This window comes from Myotis yumanensis, unplaced genomic scaffold (genome assembly GCF_028538775.1).
Source record: "Myotis yumanensis isolate MYYU_CA2020_CCGP unplaced genomic scaffold, mMyoYum1.0.hap1 SCAF_8, whole genome shotgun sequence".
NCBI classification, from domain to species: domain Eukaryota; kingdom Metazoa; phylum Chordata; class Mammalia; order Chiroptera; family Vespertilionidae; genus Myotis; species Myotis yumanensis.
In genome coordinates this window covers 86432083-86448521 of record NW_027223759.1, presented here as the reverse complement: position 1 = coordinate 86448521, position 16439 = coordinate 86432083, and the positions used below count along the sequence as shown (strand labels likewise).

General features: G+C 46.8%; 1 protein-coding gene and 1 non-coding gene across 3 annotated transcripts in view; one reads left to right on the top strand and one right to left on the bottom strand.

Moving 5' to 3' along the window:
- The window catches only part of CLASP1 (cytoplasmic linker associated protein 1), a 270250-nt gene that overhangs the window by 94207 nt on the left and 159604 nt on the right, over positions 1-16439 (top strand). For both annotated transcript variants that reach the window (XM_070423157.1, XM_070423156.1), the window contains exons 3-7: positions 874-952; positions 2664-2767; positions 3589-3680; positions 5958-6033; positions 12247-12344. In XM_070423157.1, the coding sequence (XP_070279258.1) occupies positions 874-952; positions 2664-2767; positions 3589-3680; positions 5958-6033; positions 12247-12344 (449 nt within the window). The remainder of the gene's footprint in view (positions 1-873; positions 953-2663; positions 2768-3588; positions 3681-5957; positions 6034-12246; positions 12345-16439) is intronic.
- Positions 201-326, bottom strand: LOC139015912 (U4atac minor spliceosomal RNA). The gene has a single exon (XR_011472560.1). It is a non-coding gene; the product is annotated as a U4atac minor spliceosomal RNA (small nuclear RNA).

Sequence of the window (16439 nt, the reverse complement as noted above, 5' to 3'; positions counted from 1 at the left end):
GGTTAAGCAAAAAGAAAAAAAAACGGGCAGGACATGTCACCCCCAAAATTAAAAAAAGAAAGGTGAAGCGAGTCTCCTGGAAGTAAACTGGAGGTGCCTGGTTAGTTTGGCCAGCAGATGGCGCACGCAGCAATACTGCGTCAGTGAGATAATCCGTAATTCATTGTGAACTGGTTAGTTTTAAAAGACGGGTTTGTAATTGTTCCAAAAATTGCACCAAGGCAAAGCAGAGCCCGGCCTGATGCGAACGTGTTGTTTCGGCGTTAGCAGTACTGTCCTCACTAGGCGTTCATTGGACAGTAGCGCAACCCCAAGAAAAGGATGGTTGGCACCGTATGTAGGGTGCGCCGCTAGCAGTGCTGGCCAATACCTGGTTGGGTTGTGGTGACGGATTTGCAAGTTCCGGCCTCGCTACGCGTTAGTGCACTTAAGTTGACCGCAACTCCCGAAGCAAACTACCAACTCCTAGTTTTCTGAGGCTTTTGAGAGAGCAAAGAGGCCGCTTGGTTTTACCCAGGAGGCCACGCGCCAGCCGCGAGACAATTTGCATATGCGCTCCTCGCTGGGGCGGGGCCAGGGGGTGGGGCCGCGTCTTATTCTCCCATTCTCGGCTCACGGACGTGTAGCCAGGCTGTAGCAGCTTTTTATTTCGTTTTTCGACTCCGACCGTTTCCTTTTGAAACTAAACGGCTCTATTTGTACAAGAGCAGCCCTCTTGATGACCAGTGTAATCTTGCCAGTCGGCACGCGCTCTCTGGACCCTGGGACAGCGCTTGAGCCAGAAATGTGGGGGCGCCCTGGGAGCTGCTGGGCGAGGGCCCTGGGGCTGAGGCCGGCTGCTCAAGGGTTCTCGGTGTTTCCCATTCATTGCAGGTGGCTCTTCTGGGCATGGACATCCTATCCGCGCTAGTCACCCGGCTGCAGGATCGGTTCAAGGCGCAGATTGGCACAGGTGAGCTGTGGGCAAGTGTGGGGCAGGTCCCCAGACTCTCCTCCCTCTGGCCTCCAGTCTCTTCAGTCTCCCCAAATCCTGCAGTTAGCCGTGCCCAACCTCCCGCCAGCGCCCCTGCTCCCCTCCTACCTGTCAGCCATCTCCTTTAGCCTCAGCCTCCTGCTGGGGCTGCACCACTGCCCTCCCTGACCTCCGACATCCCCATCCCTCCCAGACCCTGCCCTCCATTTGTGTGCTTCCAGCATTTGTGTTCTAGAACGAAGTATTACTGCGAATTCTTTTATTTCTGTGCAAATTAGCTGTCCTAATTTAGCCCTGGCTGGCCCTGCTGGGCCGTGACACCCCTCCCCAGAGCAGTCCTTTCCTCTAAATCAGTGGTTCTCAACCTTCCTAATGCCGCGACCCTTTAATATAGTTCCTCATGTTGTGGTGACTCCCAACCATAAAATTATTTTTGTTGCGACTTCATAACTGTAATGTTGCTACTGTTATGAATCGTAATGTAAATATCTGATATGCAGGATGTATTTTCATTGTTACAAATTGAACATAATTAAAGCATAGTGATTAATCACAAAAACAATATGTAATTATATATGTGTTTTCCAGTGGTCTTAGGCGACCCCGGTGAAAGGGTCGTTGGACCTCCAAAGGGGTCGCGACCCACAGGTTGAGAACCGCTGCTCTAAGCCGTCCTGCAGACGCCAGCAGTCCTGCGCTTCCAGGCGATGGGACTGCTGTTACCTCTCACTTGGTTACATCCTTACAAGCGTGTATTAAATCATCACTGTCTGACTTTGAAGGGAAAACAGTATTTCAGTAAAATGAAATGAAAATAGCCACAGGTTTTATAGGTCTAGAGATAATTTCATCTCTAAATTCCTGACCTCTGCGAGTTTATGACAACATGAGCACCAAGCAGATCTGTGTGTGAGCATTTCTCACAGACGTCTCTGTGTCAGTTGGTCTACATATACCTGGTATCTGTTACTTTCTTTTAACTTTCTGGTTAGTGTGCTCCTGTGGATAAGGTGGAGCTCTTTTCCCATTTAATGAAACCCCCTTACTTTAAGAAATTCAACATTTTAATAGGGTTTCACTTTCTTCCTAAATTAACTGAATTGGTCAGGAATATCTTTTGTAAAAGAAAGGTTCATGTTTATAGACTCTTAGAAGAATCTGACCTCTGGGATGCCTGTGCCTTTGGAGCAGTGGCCAGTGGCCCACCCCTGGGTGTCTGGAGGAGAAAGGGAGAACAGATGCGCTCCGAGCAGGGGCGGGATAAGCACGCATGTGTCTTATGTAAAACATAGAGACAAAGGGTAGGTTGAGCCATAAGTGTCTACCCCCAAGGAAATGTGCTGGAGCCCGTCTCTCTTACCTGAATTTCCTTTTGTATTGACTCTTTCCTGCTAAGGTCTCCATTGACATCTTTTTTTAATATTTGACCAGCATGAAGATGTTGGGAGGTGACTGGAGGAATGTGCGAATAAGAAGGCACATATACCCATGCAGAAAGGATTTTGCTGATTCTTAGAGTAGTTCCCTGGACTTTAACGAGGAGAACAGTGCTGTGGGGATTGGTGGTTTTAGATGAGGGACCTCATTTCCGCTAGGATTTGTCTTCCCAGTTAATGGAAATATCAACAGTTGGTGACACCACCCCACCCCAACAGGTGTTCATTTGATCACTTTGCATTTTGATTTCCAGTGCTGCCAAGTTTAATAGACAGACTGGGAGATGCTAAAGACTCCGTGAGGGAGCAGGACCAGGCTCTGCTGCTAAAGATCATGGATCAAGCTGCTAATCCCCAGGTAGGGCGGCCGGTGGCCGCGGCAGGCATGCCCGTGCTCCCCTAACATCGGTGGGTTACTCCATACAGAAAGACGATTTATTTTAATCTGATGTATTGCAGATGGAAATTTTCATAGCTCCCCCTCATCCCCATATTTAAATAAATAATAAATAGCAAAGGGTGTATTTTGAATAAGTTAGTGGACTTAACATGGGTTTTGAGTGCTTTGTTTAATCCATAAACTTGAGCTCATTTATGTAACTGATTCTGTATTTCTTTGAAAAGAGCAGTTATGATGTCTGGGTGTCAGGAGGCCTGACTGGTCTCTGTCTGCTAGTGAGCTGGGGCCGCTGGGACCCAGACACAGCCCTACCTTCCCAGGGTCCAGCTGCGCATTGCTGGGGAAGGGGCATGTTATTGGAAAAACCCTTCTAGGAAAGGTGAAAACTGGACTGGCCTTCAAAGATGAGCAGATGGTGGGCTCTGGGTGGGTGGAGACGGCTGGTCCAGGCAGGAGAGCAGTGTGGGTGTGTGATCTTTGAAGTCACCCAACCTTTTGCGACCTCCCTTTCCTCACCCATGAAATGGGGGCAGCTATACCTCCTGTTGGGGTCTTTGGGAGAATGAAATACAATTACATGAAGAAATGTGTTTGGAAGAAATTTAACTTGATATACAAATAGTTACCATTTTTCAGTGTGCTCGGCTGATGACTAAATGGGGGGTAGCGGCTGGGACTGACTGGCCCCTGTGGAGAGTCCCTCTTTTCCTGGCCCCGAGTTAAACAAAAGGCTGCGGGAGTCTCCTCCTCTCTTTTCACCTGTCCTTTGCCATCCACAGTATGTGTGGGACCGGATGCTGGGCGGCTTCAAGCACAAGAACTTCCGGACTCGGGAAGGCATGTGTGTCTGCCTTGTCGCCACACTCAATGCGTAAGTCTGGGCAGGGCCTGAGGATTTTCTTGTCTGAGCTTTTTCATTTTTAACTTTTTATTTTGAAATAACTATTGATTTCAGGAAGTTGTAGAGAAATGTATTGGAGAGTCGTGCAAACCCCCTCTCCCTCCTTCCCCCAATGTTATCATGTTGCCTGTGCAATGACAACACAGGAAATTAATATTGATACAACCCACAGAGCTTATTCACATTCCTCCAGTCACACACATGTGAGTGCAGTTCTGCACAGTTCTGTTACGTGTGTAGTTCCGTGTCAAGGTACAAAGCTGTGCGTCACCCCAGGCTCCCTCACACGGCCCCTTTGTAGTTAGTCCCTAACCTCTGGCAGCCACTAGTCCATTCTCCACCTCGATGGCTTTATTCCAAGAATGTTATGTAGATGGAGTCATACACAGCGTAACCCTTTGACATTGGCTTTTTTCATTCCACTTGAGGTTGCATATATGTTGCTTAAACAATAGTTCATTTCTTTTTATTGCTGAGTAGAATTCCATGCATAGACATATCAGGATTTGCTTAACCATTCAGCTGTTGAAGGACATTTGAATCACTCCCAGTTTTTTGTTGTTACAAATAAAGCTGCTATGAACACTTGTACAAGTTTGTTTCAGCATCAGCTTTCATTTCTCTTGGGTCAGTGCTCAAGAGTGCAATGGCTGTGCACTGGTAAGTTTATTTTTAGTTTTTTAAAAATAACTTTCTTCCCTTTGTATGACTGATGTCCCCAAGGGGAGCACCACTTCCCAGAAGTACTACAATACCAGGTGGATTCGAGGTGTGGATGGAGCGAGCTCCTAGGCCATTTCTCTCCTCCAAAAATCCACTTGGTATGCTGTCCTTGGATAGAGGCCGTATCCGGTGTTAAACTGATAAGGCTAAGTGATCATTTTTAGTTTTAAAAGAAACTGCCAAACTATTTTCCCGAGTTGTCTATACCATTTTACATTCCCACCAGCAGTGTGTGAATGAATCAATTTCATCACATCCCTGCTAGCATTGAATGTTATCACTATTTTAATTTTAGCCATTTTGATATGTGTGTGGTGATATCTCATGGTGTGAATTTGTATTTCCTTAATGACTGTTGATGTGATTATTTTTCATGTGCTTATTTGTAGAAAAGGCTTTTTTGAAATTGAAATTACAAATCATCTTTTCTGATTGTGTTACAGAAAATTTAAATAAAGAAGAAAATGATGATTACCCATAATTCTAGCACCTTCAGATAATCACTGTTAACTGTGGTGCATTTTATTCCAGTCTCTAAAGTTACATTATTTTTATAAGCAAAATTGGGATGATAACATTTCTATCACCATGTAAATTCCCCCTCCTAAGGTGTTAGCCTTTTTAGTGCCATTAAATTTGGCCATATGTATAGGAAACTTTAAAAAAATGTTTCTAGCCTTTGATTGTAGTAGTTTCACTTCTTTTTTTTTCAAATATATTTCTTTATTTCAGAGAGGAAGGGAGAAGGAGAGAGAGATAGAAACATCAATGATGAGAGAGAATCATTGATTGGCTGCCTCCTACACACCCCCTACTGGGGAACGAGCCCGCAACCCAGGCATGTGCCCTTGTCTGGAATCGAACCTAGGACCCTCAGTCCACAGGCTGATGCTCTATCCACTGAGCCAAGCTGGATAGGGCTGATTGTAGTAGTTTCACTTCTAAGAGTTTATCCTAAGGAAGCAACCAGCTTGCCAGAGAGTTGTGTTCACAAAGGCTATCTGTGCCAGTGCTTACGACGTGGGCCCTTGTAAACACATGCTCGCCACAAGCAGGGTCAGTCGGAATCCTCTGCAGCCACTTCATCAGTCTTTCATTCAGCTCTTACTACCTGAATGCCAGTGGGAGCATCGAGGTGTGCACAGTTTAGTTGAGTGTGCCGAGCTGGGCATAGTAGGAGCCATTACATGAAAAAGCAGTAATGTAGAGACAGCCATTTGGGAGGTGAGCTGGCTGGAAGGGCTGGGGCTTGGCTTGGCCCAGCGTGGGGCCAGGTGGAGAGAGCCCGAGTGCCAGGGCGAAGACACGCCCGGGAGAGGCACTCATGGTTTCGAACTCAGTGCCCAGGGGCCGCCACAGCACCTTTATTTTGGAACCAGGTGGGAAGGGGATGGAGAAGATGGGAAGACGAGAGCCCGGTGCGAGGGGTGATAGGCCCTGGGCATGGAGGGGAGGGTGAGTGTGGGCAGAGTAGCTTCTGTTTCTTCTTTCTCACTGCTGATAAAACACTCCTTTTGTTTTCAGCTCTGGAGCACATACTTTGACACTAAACAAGATTGTGCCACATATATGTAATTTACTTGGAGATCCAAACAGCCAGGTGAGTGTGTTTCCCTGAGAATGGTCATTGGTTTAGACCAGGGGTGGGCAAACTTTTTGACTCGAGGGCCACAATGGGTTCTTAAACTGGACCGGAGGGCCGGAACAAAAGCATGGATGGAGTGTTTGTGTGAACTAATATAAATTCAAAGTAAACATCATTACATAAAAGGGTATGGTCTTTTTTTTTTTTTTAGTTTTATTCATTTCAAGGGCCGGATCAGGCCCGCGGGCCGTAGTTTGCCCACGGCTGTTTTAGACAGCTAACATGCTTGTTGGTGTTCTATGTATACCTGATGGTGGGTGTGACTATTCATCTTTATAGAACTCTGATTATTGTTTAAGATCATGAGCCCATTAGCGTTTATAAGATACCATTGGTAAATGTGGCAGCCACTCTGCCCTCTTTCCACATGGGGCTGAGACTTCATGAGCCTGTAAAGAGATGTCCTCCAGACCAGCCTCCAGGATCCCATCACTCTGGCCACCATCTCTGCAGCCGGAAGAGGGTGGGCCTCGGGGAGGATGCCCAACACTGATTGGAGGTGAACACTGTGGGTGGGGATTGACCGGAAGTTGTGAGGGGACTTCTCTAGGCCTGGAAACGTTCATGGTTTGCTTTGGGTAGCTGCCATACTGGTGTCTACACCTGTGGAAACTCCTTGAACCCTTGACAACTATAGATATTTTATGTAAATTTTACCTAAATTCAAAAATAAAACAAAACACGAAAACGAGGCCCCACTTCCTGAGCTGACGGGAGGGAGAGGAGTGGGTAAGCTGTGGCCAGGTGCCATCTCCCCGGGCTGGGCAGGTCTGGGCCAGCTCGTTCACAGCTGAGTCCTCTGGTCCACGTTCACTCGTGCAGGCTGTTAAGAAAACATTTCAGGGTTGAAAATAGGAAAATAAGAACACAAACTTACCAAGGATACATTTGTATAGTAAACAGGTCTTCATTTTATTTATTTTTATTTAAAATTTTTTTATTAATTGATTAACTTGAGAGAGGGAGGAAAAAGAAAAAGAGAGAGAGATTTGTCATTCCACTTATTTCTGCATTCACTGGTTGATTCTTGTATGTGCCCTGACTGGGGATCAAACCTGCAACCTTGGCGTATGGGGATGATGCTCTGACCACCTCAATCCCAGCCAGGGCCCAACAGGCCGTCATGATTGCTCAAGTCCCTGCAGAGAGCCTCGCCGTGCTCTCCTGCTCCCACCAGCTCCGGGGACCCTCCCATTCATTGTCTTATCCTTTCTTCTTGGGCCTGAACCCCAGTTGCACTTTCGCACCCTCTCAGCTGCTGCTCTGCTGCTTTTCTTCCCAGCCTGGCGTCTCAGGCTCACTGCCCCACTGTCTCGTCTCCTCGGCTGGCGCCTACTTCTCTCCATTCATCTCTTACCCAGCTGCATTGAAAATATATAGTTAACATCCAAATACAATTGTTAGATATTTTGATTTATGGAATCATACTTTATGTTCAGCATTAATTTAAAAATTCTAGATTACTCAATGAGTTATTGGCCCCCTCCCCTTTTTGGTGGTGTCTCCATTTTTGTTTTCTGTGGAAAAGTCCTTTATAGAGGCCACACTTGGAGGGTATCCTTTAGTGGAGCAGGAAAGCCAGCCTGGCTAGTTGAGCTTACTTGTCCCTAATGCAGTTGCTTACTTAGCCACAGGTGATGAGTAGTCACGCTGGGCCTGTGGGAGATGAACATCTCTGGTAAATGAGGTTGGTGCTCCCTGGGCAGCTGTTAGCAATCTGGTAGAGTCAGAGTGTTCCAGATGGAGTGCTCAAGGGTCATGTGCTCACACCCGCTTTTGGAGTGTTTGGTCTGCACGGATGCGTGTGCAAGCGCAGACGCACATGAGCCGCATCCCCAGCACCCTCCTGCAGGAAACTTCCCAGCCCCTTCTCTGATCCCATCCACTTACCCATGCCTCCTTCACCTGAGGCTATTTTCCACAGATTTTCTTAGAGTGACAGGGAGGGGGAGAGGCACAGGGAGGGAGACACCACTGTGAAAGAGACACATCGACTGGTTGCCTCCCACACGCACTTGGACCAGACACCAGACATTGAGCCCACCACCAAGGTACGTGCCCTTCACCGGAATGAAACTGAAGACCCTTCTGGGCTTGGCCGACGCTCTAACCACTGAGCCACTGGCCAGGGCTTGCCTTTAACTTTTTCATTAGTCTGGCCCTTGAGGGTCAGGACTGTGACTCGCTCCGCTTCCTTGTCCCAGGACTGCCCTCCAGCAGCGTGAGGGTTCAGTAGACACCCCACAGCTGCTTGAATGACTTGCCCTTCTTAGCGTTTGTCTCAGGCCAGAGAGGACAGTGGTATCTGGGCAGTGCTGCCGCTGTGCTCCGTGCCTTCAGCTCTCGCGTGGGGCGTTCGCCTGGCTCTCAGGAGGCCGCTGACACGGTGTGAACTCTGGACACCTCTCCCTTAGAGGGCGTGAGTTCATTTGCATATTGGTCTGGGCAGAGTGACTGGCAGTGGGGAACCCCTCCGTACAGATAGAGGGGTGTTGCTTAGGATGCTTTCGGCTGGAGCCGTGGGAGAAGGCATTGTTCTGCATCATGAGGAGGGGCTCTAGGCTTTGTTAGTGAACAGTCATTTCCCAGAGACTGGCTCAGTCCTTGGGCTTTGTCCTTTGCAGCTGTCCCCAAAGACACAGCCCAGGTCCAGCCCAGCCGCCTGCATGCTCCGCCTGCCTAGTTGACGAAAGCCTGGTGCTTCCCGTGTTCCTCCTGTTTTAACTTTTCTGTACTGAGAGGTTGAAACCTGCACGGACACTGAGAATGAGAGTGCATCTCATTGCCATCATCGAGCTTCAGCAGCTGATGAGACAAGGCCAGTTTAGTTCCATCTGTGCTCCCTCCCCCATCCCAAAATTTTGAAGCAAATCTTAGACAGCATTTCATTTACTTCTTTTAAAAATGTTTTTATTGATTTCAGAGAGGAAGGAGAGGGACAGAGAGATAGAAACATCAGTAATGAGATAGAATCATTGATTGGCCATCTCCTTCACACCCGTACTGGGGATTGAGCCCACAACCCAGCCATGTGCCCTGACCAGGAATTCAACCGTGACCTCCTGGTTTATAGGTTGATGCTCAACCACTGAGCCACACAGGTCGAGCTCATTTAATTCTTAAATACTGTAAAAGATAAGATTCTTTTCAAACATAACCTTAACACTGTATTCCCTCCTGTCCACCAGGAAGGAGTGGTTCTCACGTTATCAAGTGCCCCGCCAGCGACCTCTTTCCCTCAGTGTTGTGTGTTTGTGGTGTTTATGTGTTTGTGGTGTCCTGCATTTCTCTTGGCAAGGGTGGAGATGCTCCTAGTTCCCTGCGGCCCTCCCGCCCCCTCAGGTTTCCTGCGGAGAATCCCTTCCCTTCCCTGTGTTCCACTGAGATTTTACCTCCTGAGCTCAGGATAGGGTTTCCTTCCCGGAGTGCAGTTTGCAGAGCTAGGAGGACAGTGGCTCCAGCAAAGGCAGCGTGCTAAGACGTCACTCACCATAGGAAGTCTCTATTTTAGATAAAGACTTCCATGTGCATCTTTAAGTGTCTGAGAATTGTTGGTCTCGGTACTCCCTGTGGCTGGACCTGAACTGGGCTGAGCCAGCTGTGCTCCGAATGGGGAGCCTGTGCCCAGGGCTGCAGGCCATGGCAGTGAGCGCAGTGCATTTGAGGCCCCGCTGAGTCTGCAGGGGTGTGGCACCCACTCTCCAAGGCAGGCTGGCTGGGGCTGTTCTCCCAGGAGAGGGTAGGTTTGCTTCCCATCAGCTTACCGCACCCTTCCTTTCTCTGGAGGTGGAGCCGTCCCTCAAGCTGTAAGATTCACAGGGATCTCTATTTTGACACCCTCAGTGGAAGGCAGTGTTCTAAGGTGAGAAGGATGTGGGCCTGCACTCAGGCGGCAGGTGGCTGGCCTCACTGCCCCAGACCCCATGACACGGTCCACAGAGGCCCTGTGAGGATGGCTGCAGATGCAGAGACCTCAGAATCTGTAAAGCATTCAACTCAGGCCCGGCAGGTAATGCTGAACATGTGGGCTCTTGTCTTGTGCAGTCCTACTGGCCTGAAATGTTAGGGTTCCTTCTTGTGGTGAGTTTGAGGTAGACAAAAATACGCTTTTTCCTTAACATTTGAAAGTGTCTTATAGACATGATATTTTTAGTCCTGATGCTTTATACTGTGCATCTCTTAACAACAGGACATTTTCTTATATAAGCACTAGTGGCCCAGTGCATGGATTTGTGCACATTGAAAGGAAATTAATTAGAAGAAACATTTTAATATCACTATTCTTCTATAATAGAAGTGTCAACCAAATTCACGTTTGACAATGACAGATTGAAACGTACGCATGCGATTGGTGCCAGTGAGAGCTTTATATGTATCATGCAAGCACAAGTCAACTTAGCCTTTTTTATATATAGAATGAACTTGCTTAATTAGACCTGCTTTCTGATGTAGCTTAACTTCTTCCAGCCCAGTGAAGCACCCCAACTTCTCTTTCAGGTAATTGTCAGCAACACAGCAGTAAATATCAACATGAAGCAGATTATTATTGTAGATCACACAGGGAGAACAAAGGGTAAAATATTTAACTGCAGCAGTGTTTGACTATATTCTGCGCAGTGAGAAAACCTGAAGTCATTTTCAAGGTCCACCATTTCTTACTTCTTTTCAGTTGGGTCAAGTTTCTAAATTTTCTAAATCTCCATTTTCCTGCTAATGAAAAGAAAATGGGATTCCACTGAGTCTATCTACCTCCTCCAGGACTTCTGTGAGGATCAAATGAGATGAGGCACGGGAAAACGCTTTACAGACATTTGGTTACAATGTGAAATGTTTGCACCTGGCTACAAAGCAAGCTGTGTTCCTGGGCTGAAGAAACTGCAAGGAGGCTAGTCGCTGCCAAGGAGAGGAAGCCGGGTGGTTGCTATGTGATGTTATTACCTGGCGCCATGGCCACCATTTCTGGGCTGGGCTGGGCTGTGGGCCGCATTTTGCACCATGGGGTCTCAGCAGCGTTGGCTGCGATTTGGTGGGCTGTGGCTGTGCAGGGTGGTGGTGGGGCCTGTGTCTCACTTGGGGAAGCCGAGTGTTGCTTTGTGGGTGCCAGGTCCATGGTGCCATTTCTCTGTGCCCATCATGGCAGCTCCTGCATTGAGCGTCTGCCCCCCTGGTGGTCAGTGCGCATCATAGCAACCGGTCGGACCCTTGGACACTTAGGATATTAGCCTTTTATATATATAGCTATCTCATTTTCACATTCAATAAATTTAATATTGACATAATGGCAATGTGTAATAGTTCATATTTGAGTTTCCCCTTGTTTTTTTCCTCTCTTTTTTTTTTTTATTCCATTCTGCCCTTGAGCCTTACTTATTGCTGCCTCCTTTGTTCATGTTTGTGTTTGTCCTGGCTGCTTACTTGCTCTTCCTGAGGCTCACGCCTTCACTCTGCTCCCAGGCCCTCGTGCAGGCTGCGCCTCGCTTGGCAGCTGCCTCATTGCATCCTTTCCTGGTAAAATGCACATTCAGGCACATTCCAGGTGGTTCCTTCCTCCCCATAGAACATTCCTTGGTCTCCTGTGGTGTGCGTGTTCCCTCCCTAAACTACCAGCTCTTTGTACTCATGTATAAAGTGATTTTATTACAGCCTCTCCTGTATTAAATGTAGAATATATGGAATTTTCCCCATTTCCTTTCTAGAACCATGAGTGTTTTTCCCATTTTTAATTTTTAATTTATGAGCTTCTTGAATACAGGCCGTACTGCCCATTTTCCTTATTCACTTAGTGTTTGACCTAAATCCAGAGTACTTTACGTGGTGTTTTATTGTCAGTATAATTTATGTATTTGTATTACTTTCTAATTTGGAAAGATGCCCTGAAAATTCTAGTTTTCTGACATCATCTTAAAGAATGAAAAAAAATCTAAGGGATATGGACTTGAATATGTATATGGGAATAGGACCTAAGTTTTTCTACTCTTTGGGATCGTACCTACAGAGTCAAAACTGTTAACCATGGGTTCATCTGGTCAAATATCTAGAAAGGATTGTATACACAGTTGCATTGGTAAAATGGCAATGAACTTGGGGTGGTGTGTAGCCTGCTGTGTCCCAGCAGGAAGTGCTGTCGGATGACACCGAGAGCTGTAAGATCTCTTCTTTTACATCTAGGTTCGAGATGCAGCAATAAACAGCTTAGTGGAAATTTACAGACATGTAGGAGAACGTGTGAGGGCGGACCTCAGTAAAAAAGGATTGCCGCAGTCCCGGTGAGTTCAGACTTTTTTCCCTTCTTCTGCTCTTCCTCCTGCTGTTTTTCAGTTAACATTTTGGTTTGCACTTCTTCTTTTGTTGTGATAAATTTTCAAAGAATGTATGGTTAGTGGATTGGTGATGGGAGAGAATATCCTGATCGTATGGTATGTCAGGGGTCCCTTCCCATTCCAGTTCCTCAGAGGTAAGACTCTCTCACCCAGGCATCTAGCCAAGTCCCGGCCATCCCCTGATTTTACAAGAATATTTAAAATGGGTGGATTTTGAAAATTCACCGTTCTTTTGGTTCAGATGGTTCTATATATTATATACACACAGCACCTAGTTATAGTATGTGCTTAGAGTATCTTTGAGTGAGTGGAGCCTTTCTAAGAATGAGTTTGGTTTGGAAAACATCTTTGAAATGGTAGTTTTCTGTTCAGTAATGTCAGCCTCCCCGCGAAGAAGCTGGGGGTCAGCATCTTATCAGACCCAAGGCAACTTGAGTGCACAGATGTCTCTGTTGTGTCTGAATTTAAAAATTAATGGAGAGTTGGATGTGCATAATTTGAACTGTGATGCAGAAACCTTGCACCAAATGAATTCCAAACCCCTTGCCCCGCCCATTCCTTTAAGGGAGAAAGTCACGTGAAAACCCTGCGAGTTAGAGGTGGACCGCACTCACAGAGCAGCTGGTCAGAGCCTGTCCTTGTGGCCACGGCAACAGCAGAGGCCCAGAGACATGCAGTGAGCTCACACAGCCGAGTCAGAGCTGGGCCTGAAGCTCTGTTCTCTGTCTCGCCTTTTCGTTTCTTCATCCTGTTTGACAAGAGTTTACAGAGCACCTAGACATGGGATGGAATGTTGAAGTATACAGGGGTCTTGATGTCCCTTAATTGGATATGACAGTGGGCCCCTCACCCTAAGGACAGGATTCCACGAGCAGCTGCGTGGGGCTATATTCTTTCTTGCTGAGTCATGTCGGACCCGGTATCGCTCTCACTATGGGCCCTGAGCTGTGCACAAGGCAATGAGATGGGCCTTTAACTACTCTTCGTGTGCTTACAAAGGTAATCTCTGAGAATAGCGTTTTTATGCCCATGTTTTACTAACCTCAGCCTTCTGGATTTTGAATGAATGGTGAGAGACAAAACTTAAAGACGAAACTACTGAACAATCTCTTGGGCAAAATTGGAGGGAGGACACAGATGAACGGCAGAGCAGGGGCTGGAGGCAGAGGGCTGTTTGATGATGTCACGATCATTGTTGGGAAAATAGGCCTTAGGCAGCGAGACTCTCCTGCTCCAGGATGGCTCACCATGCTCTGCAGCTCACAGGGGCAGGGGCCCTGAATGGACCAGCAGCGTACACGGTGGGGTTCCTGGGTAACGCTCGAAGGTTGCTGTGGTGAGACCTAGAGGTGGGTGCAGGAAGGAGCTGGCCCCGCAGGCCGGACGGCTGTCTGGAGACGCCTGCTTGCAGGGTTGGCCCTGGGCAGTGTCTGGAAACTTGGATGTGGGGACGATTCCCAGTATTCCCAAAAAGTGGCTCCCTGTGCCCCACGGTGCAGGCCTTACGCTGTGCCCCTACTTTCCTTCAGGGAGTCTGACATTTTGGAAAGTACTGGGCAGAGGGTGTCTGTGTGACCAGCCCCAATAAAATCTCCAGGCACTGAGACTCTAATGAGCAGACCGCCTTTCCCAGGTGGTCCCCACCTGTTGCTGGGAGATTAACCACATCCTGTGTGACTTCACCAGTGGAGGCTCTAGGAAGCGTGTGCCTGGCGCACCTGGTCCTCACCCCGCACACCTTTTCCAGTTGCTGGTTTTTCTTTGTGTTCTTTTACTACGATTGTCCTGTAATAATTACAGCTGTGAGCATGACTATATGGTGAGTTCTGTTAGCAAATTGTTAAATGTGGGAGTGGCCTAGAAGCCACTCAGCATAGAGGGTGTTTTAGGTAAGGTCCCAGAGGCAGTGGATGCCAGAGCCCCAGGTATGCGTGTCGTGTGCTTTCTGCTAATCTTTTTTTTTTTTTTTTTTTTTTTTTTAATTTGAGAGAGAGAGAGAGAGATCAGTTGCCTCTCGTACACGCCCGGACTGGGGATCAAACCCGTAACCTGGGTATGTGCCCTGACCGGAATCAAACCCACCACCTTCTGGTGTATGGGGCAACACTCCAACCAACTGAGCCACACCAGCCAGGGCCACATACTTTTTAAAAATATATAAAAAGCTACAGAAGAGCTGGGCCTCTGTGAATAGGAATGGGGGTTTCTGCTATCTCATGTTATCTAAAAATTTCCCCCCAAATTCTGAACCAAATGGAGAAGGTAGTCCTGTTAAAATGGACACACATGGTCACAGCCGTTCTTGTGAATGCACAGGGCTTGGAGAATGAGGCTGGCAGTTCTTTAAAAACGTGCTCTAGTGAAAGAAGCTGAAACCAGGTTTCTTTGGATTTATTGCAAGACAGTTACCTAAGGTCTAGCACTGAGTGTCAGAGGCTCTGGCTGCCACTTTTATTTTGTTGGGGATGTGTCCAAATGGAACGAGACTTGTAAAGAATTCTCCCGTTGTTTGGGAAACTCAGTGTCTGCTCTGTGTGGCTCCAATGGTTGACTTGAATACTTGACTATTCTAGACCTCTGTTACATCATTATAGACTTTTTTGTTATTATGTGAGCATAGCAGATTTTTCAGCTTAGCGGGATTCCATAGGACTAATGAAATCTTGTAGAATTTGCTTAATGCTTTCTAAAACTTGAGTTTTGTCCTGGAATGAAAATGTTGACCTCCTATGAGTTTGCTTATTGAGAACTACATTTGAGAAGAAGGTTAACTATAACTCTAAAAAAATACATGATGTAAAAGAATGCCTTCATCATACCAGCTAAATAACTTGAATAAGAGCAGACTCATCTGAGCAGCAGTTCTCTTTGTTCATTTCACAGTTGGGAAGTGACTATCACGTTGGAGGAGCTGGAATTAGGGGTTTGGGTCACGTGTTAAAAGCTGTTTTAGCCTTGTTGTCTGGTGGCTAAAATCATATTTGAGCCAAAAAGTAAAGCAGAGATTTTCAACCAAGTCTTCATGTTAGCAGGTCCCTCTCCCCACACAGGTTCTCCGCATTGTTGAGCTGTGAACTTTAGTTAGGATAGTCTTCGGCCATTTTACATTGTTTAACACATTGTTTTCACAGTTCACGCACATGATATGTGCAGAAAGTAAGTGCACAGTTTGTAGCTGTCCAATGTAGCATGCCATATGGTTGCGGGATGTTTGTGTGGCATGCTGGGCACGCTCTGTCACTCCTGTGGCTTACTTTCATAGACACGTGCTTTCGGCACGCTATGGCATTCCCTGTCCTCCTGTTGGATATGCCAGGCGATATTTGTATCAGTGTGGTATATTTAGTTTGGAAGCTATGGGTAAAAGACTGGTGTTTGTCTCTGGTACCATCATTTGGGAACCAATTGCCTGGAACAGCAGCTGCTTTAAACCTGGAGAAACTTTAATTTATAGAGGGAGCCGATGCATTGTGGCCATGTGGTGAACTTACTGTGACCCTGCAGTTTTGAATAGTTCTCATAATGTTTGTTTTGCTATTTCAATCTATTTAAAAATTTATGGACATTCACTAGACATTATTACTTACTGATTGTATAGTTAAGGGAAAAATGGAAACTTTCTCGTTGTAAATTTGCTTGCTAAAGCTTAGTGCTGTAGAGAGGGCCCACGGCAAGAGCAGGATGAGAGATGTGCTCGGCAATGTCTGCTCTCATTTCTAAGTTTGTTACTGCCAGTGAGGTATGCAGAGAGAGCTGACAAGGTGTATGAGAGATGGAAGAAAGGCAGGTCCTTACCTTTACCTCTCTGCCATTTTTCTGCAGAGGCAAACGCTGTCACCTGGCTTATGGCTGCTTTTATACCTATTGCTCTGTCTCCAAATACTGTGCATGTATTGCTAAACTTTAGTTTTTTTGTCACAAGAACTTTACTTTGCATCATGGAGGGTAAATTTCAGCTCTTTCTTTCTAACCTCCCTCATGTATAGCTGCCATCTCCACACCCACCAAATATAGTCATGTTTTAATTTTGATTAGAACATT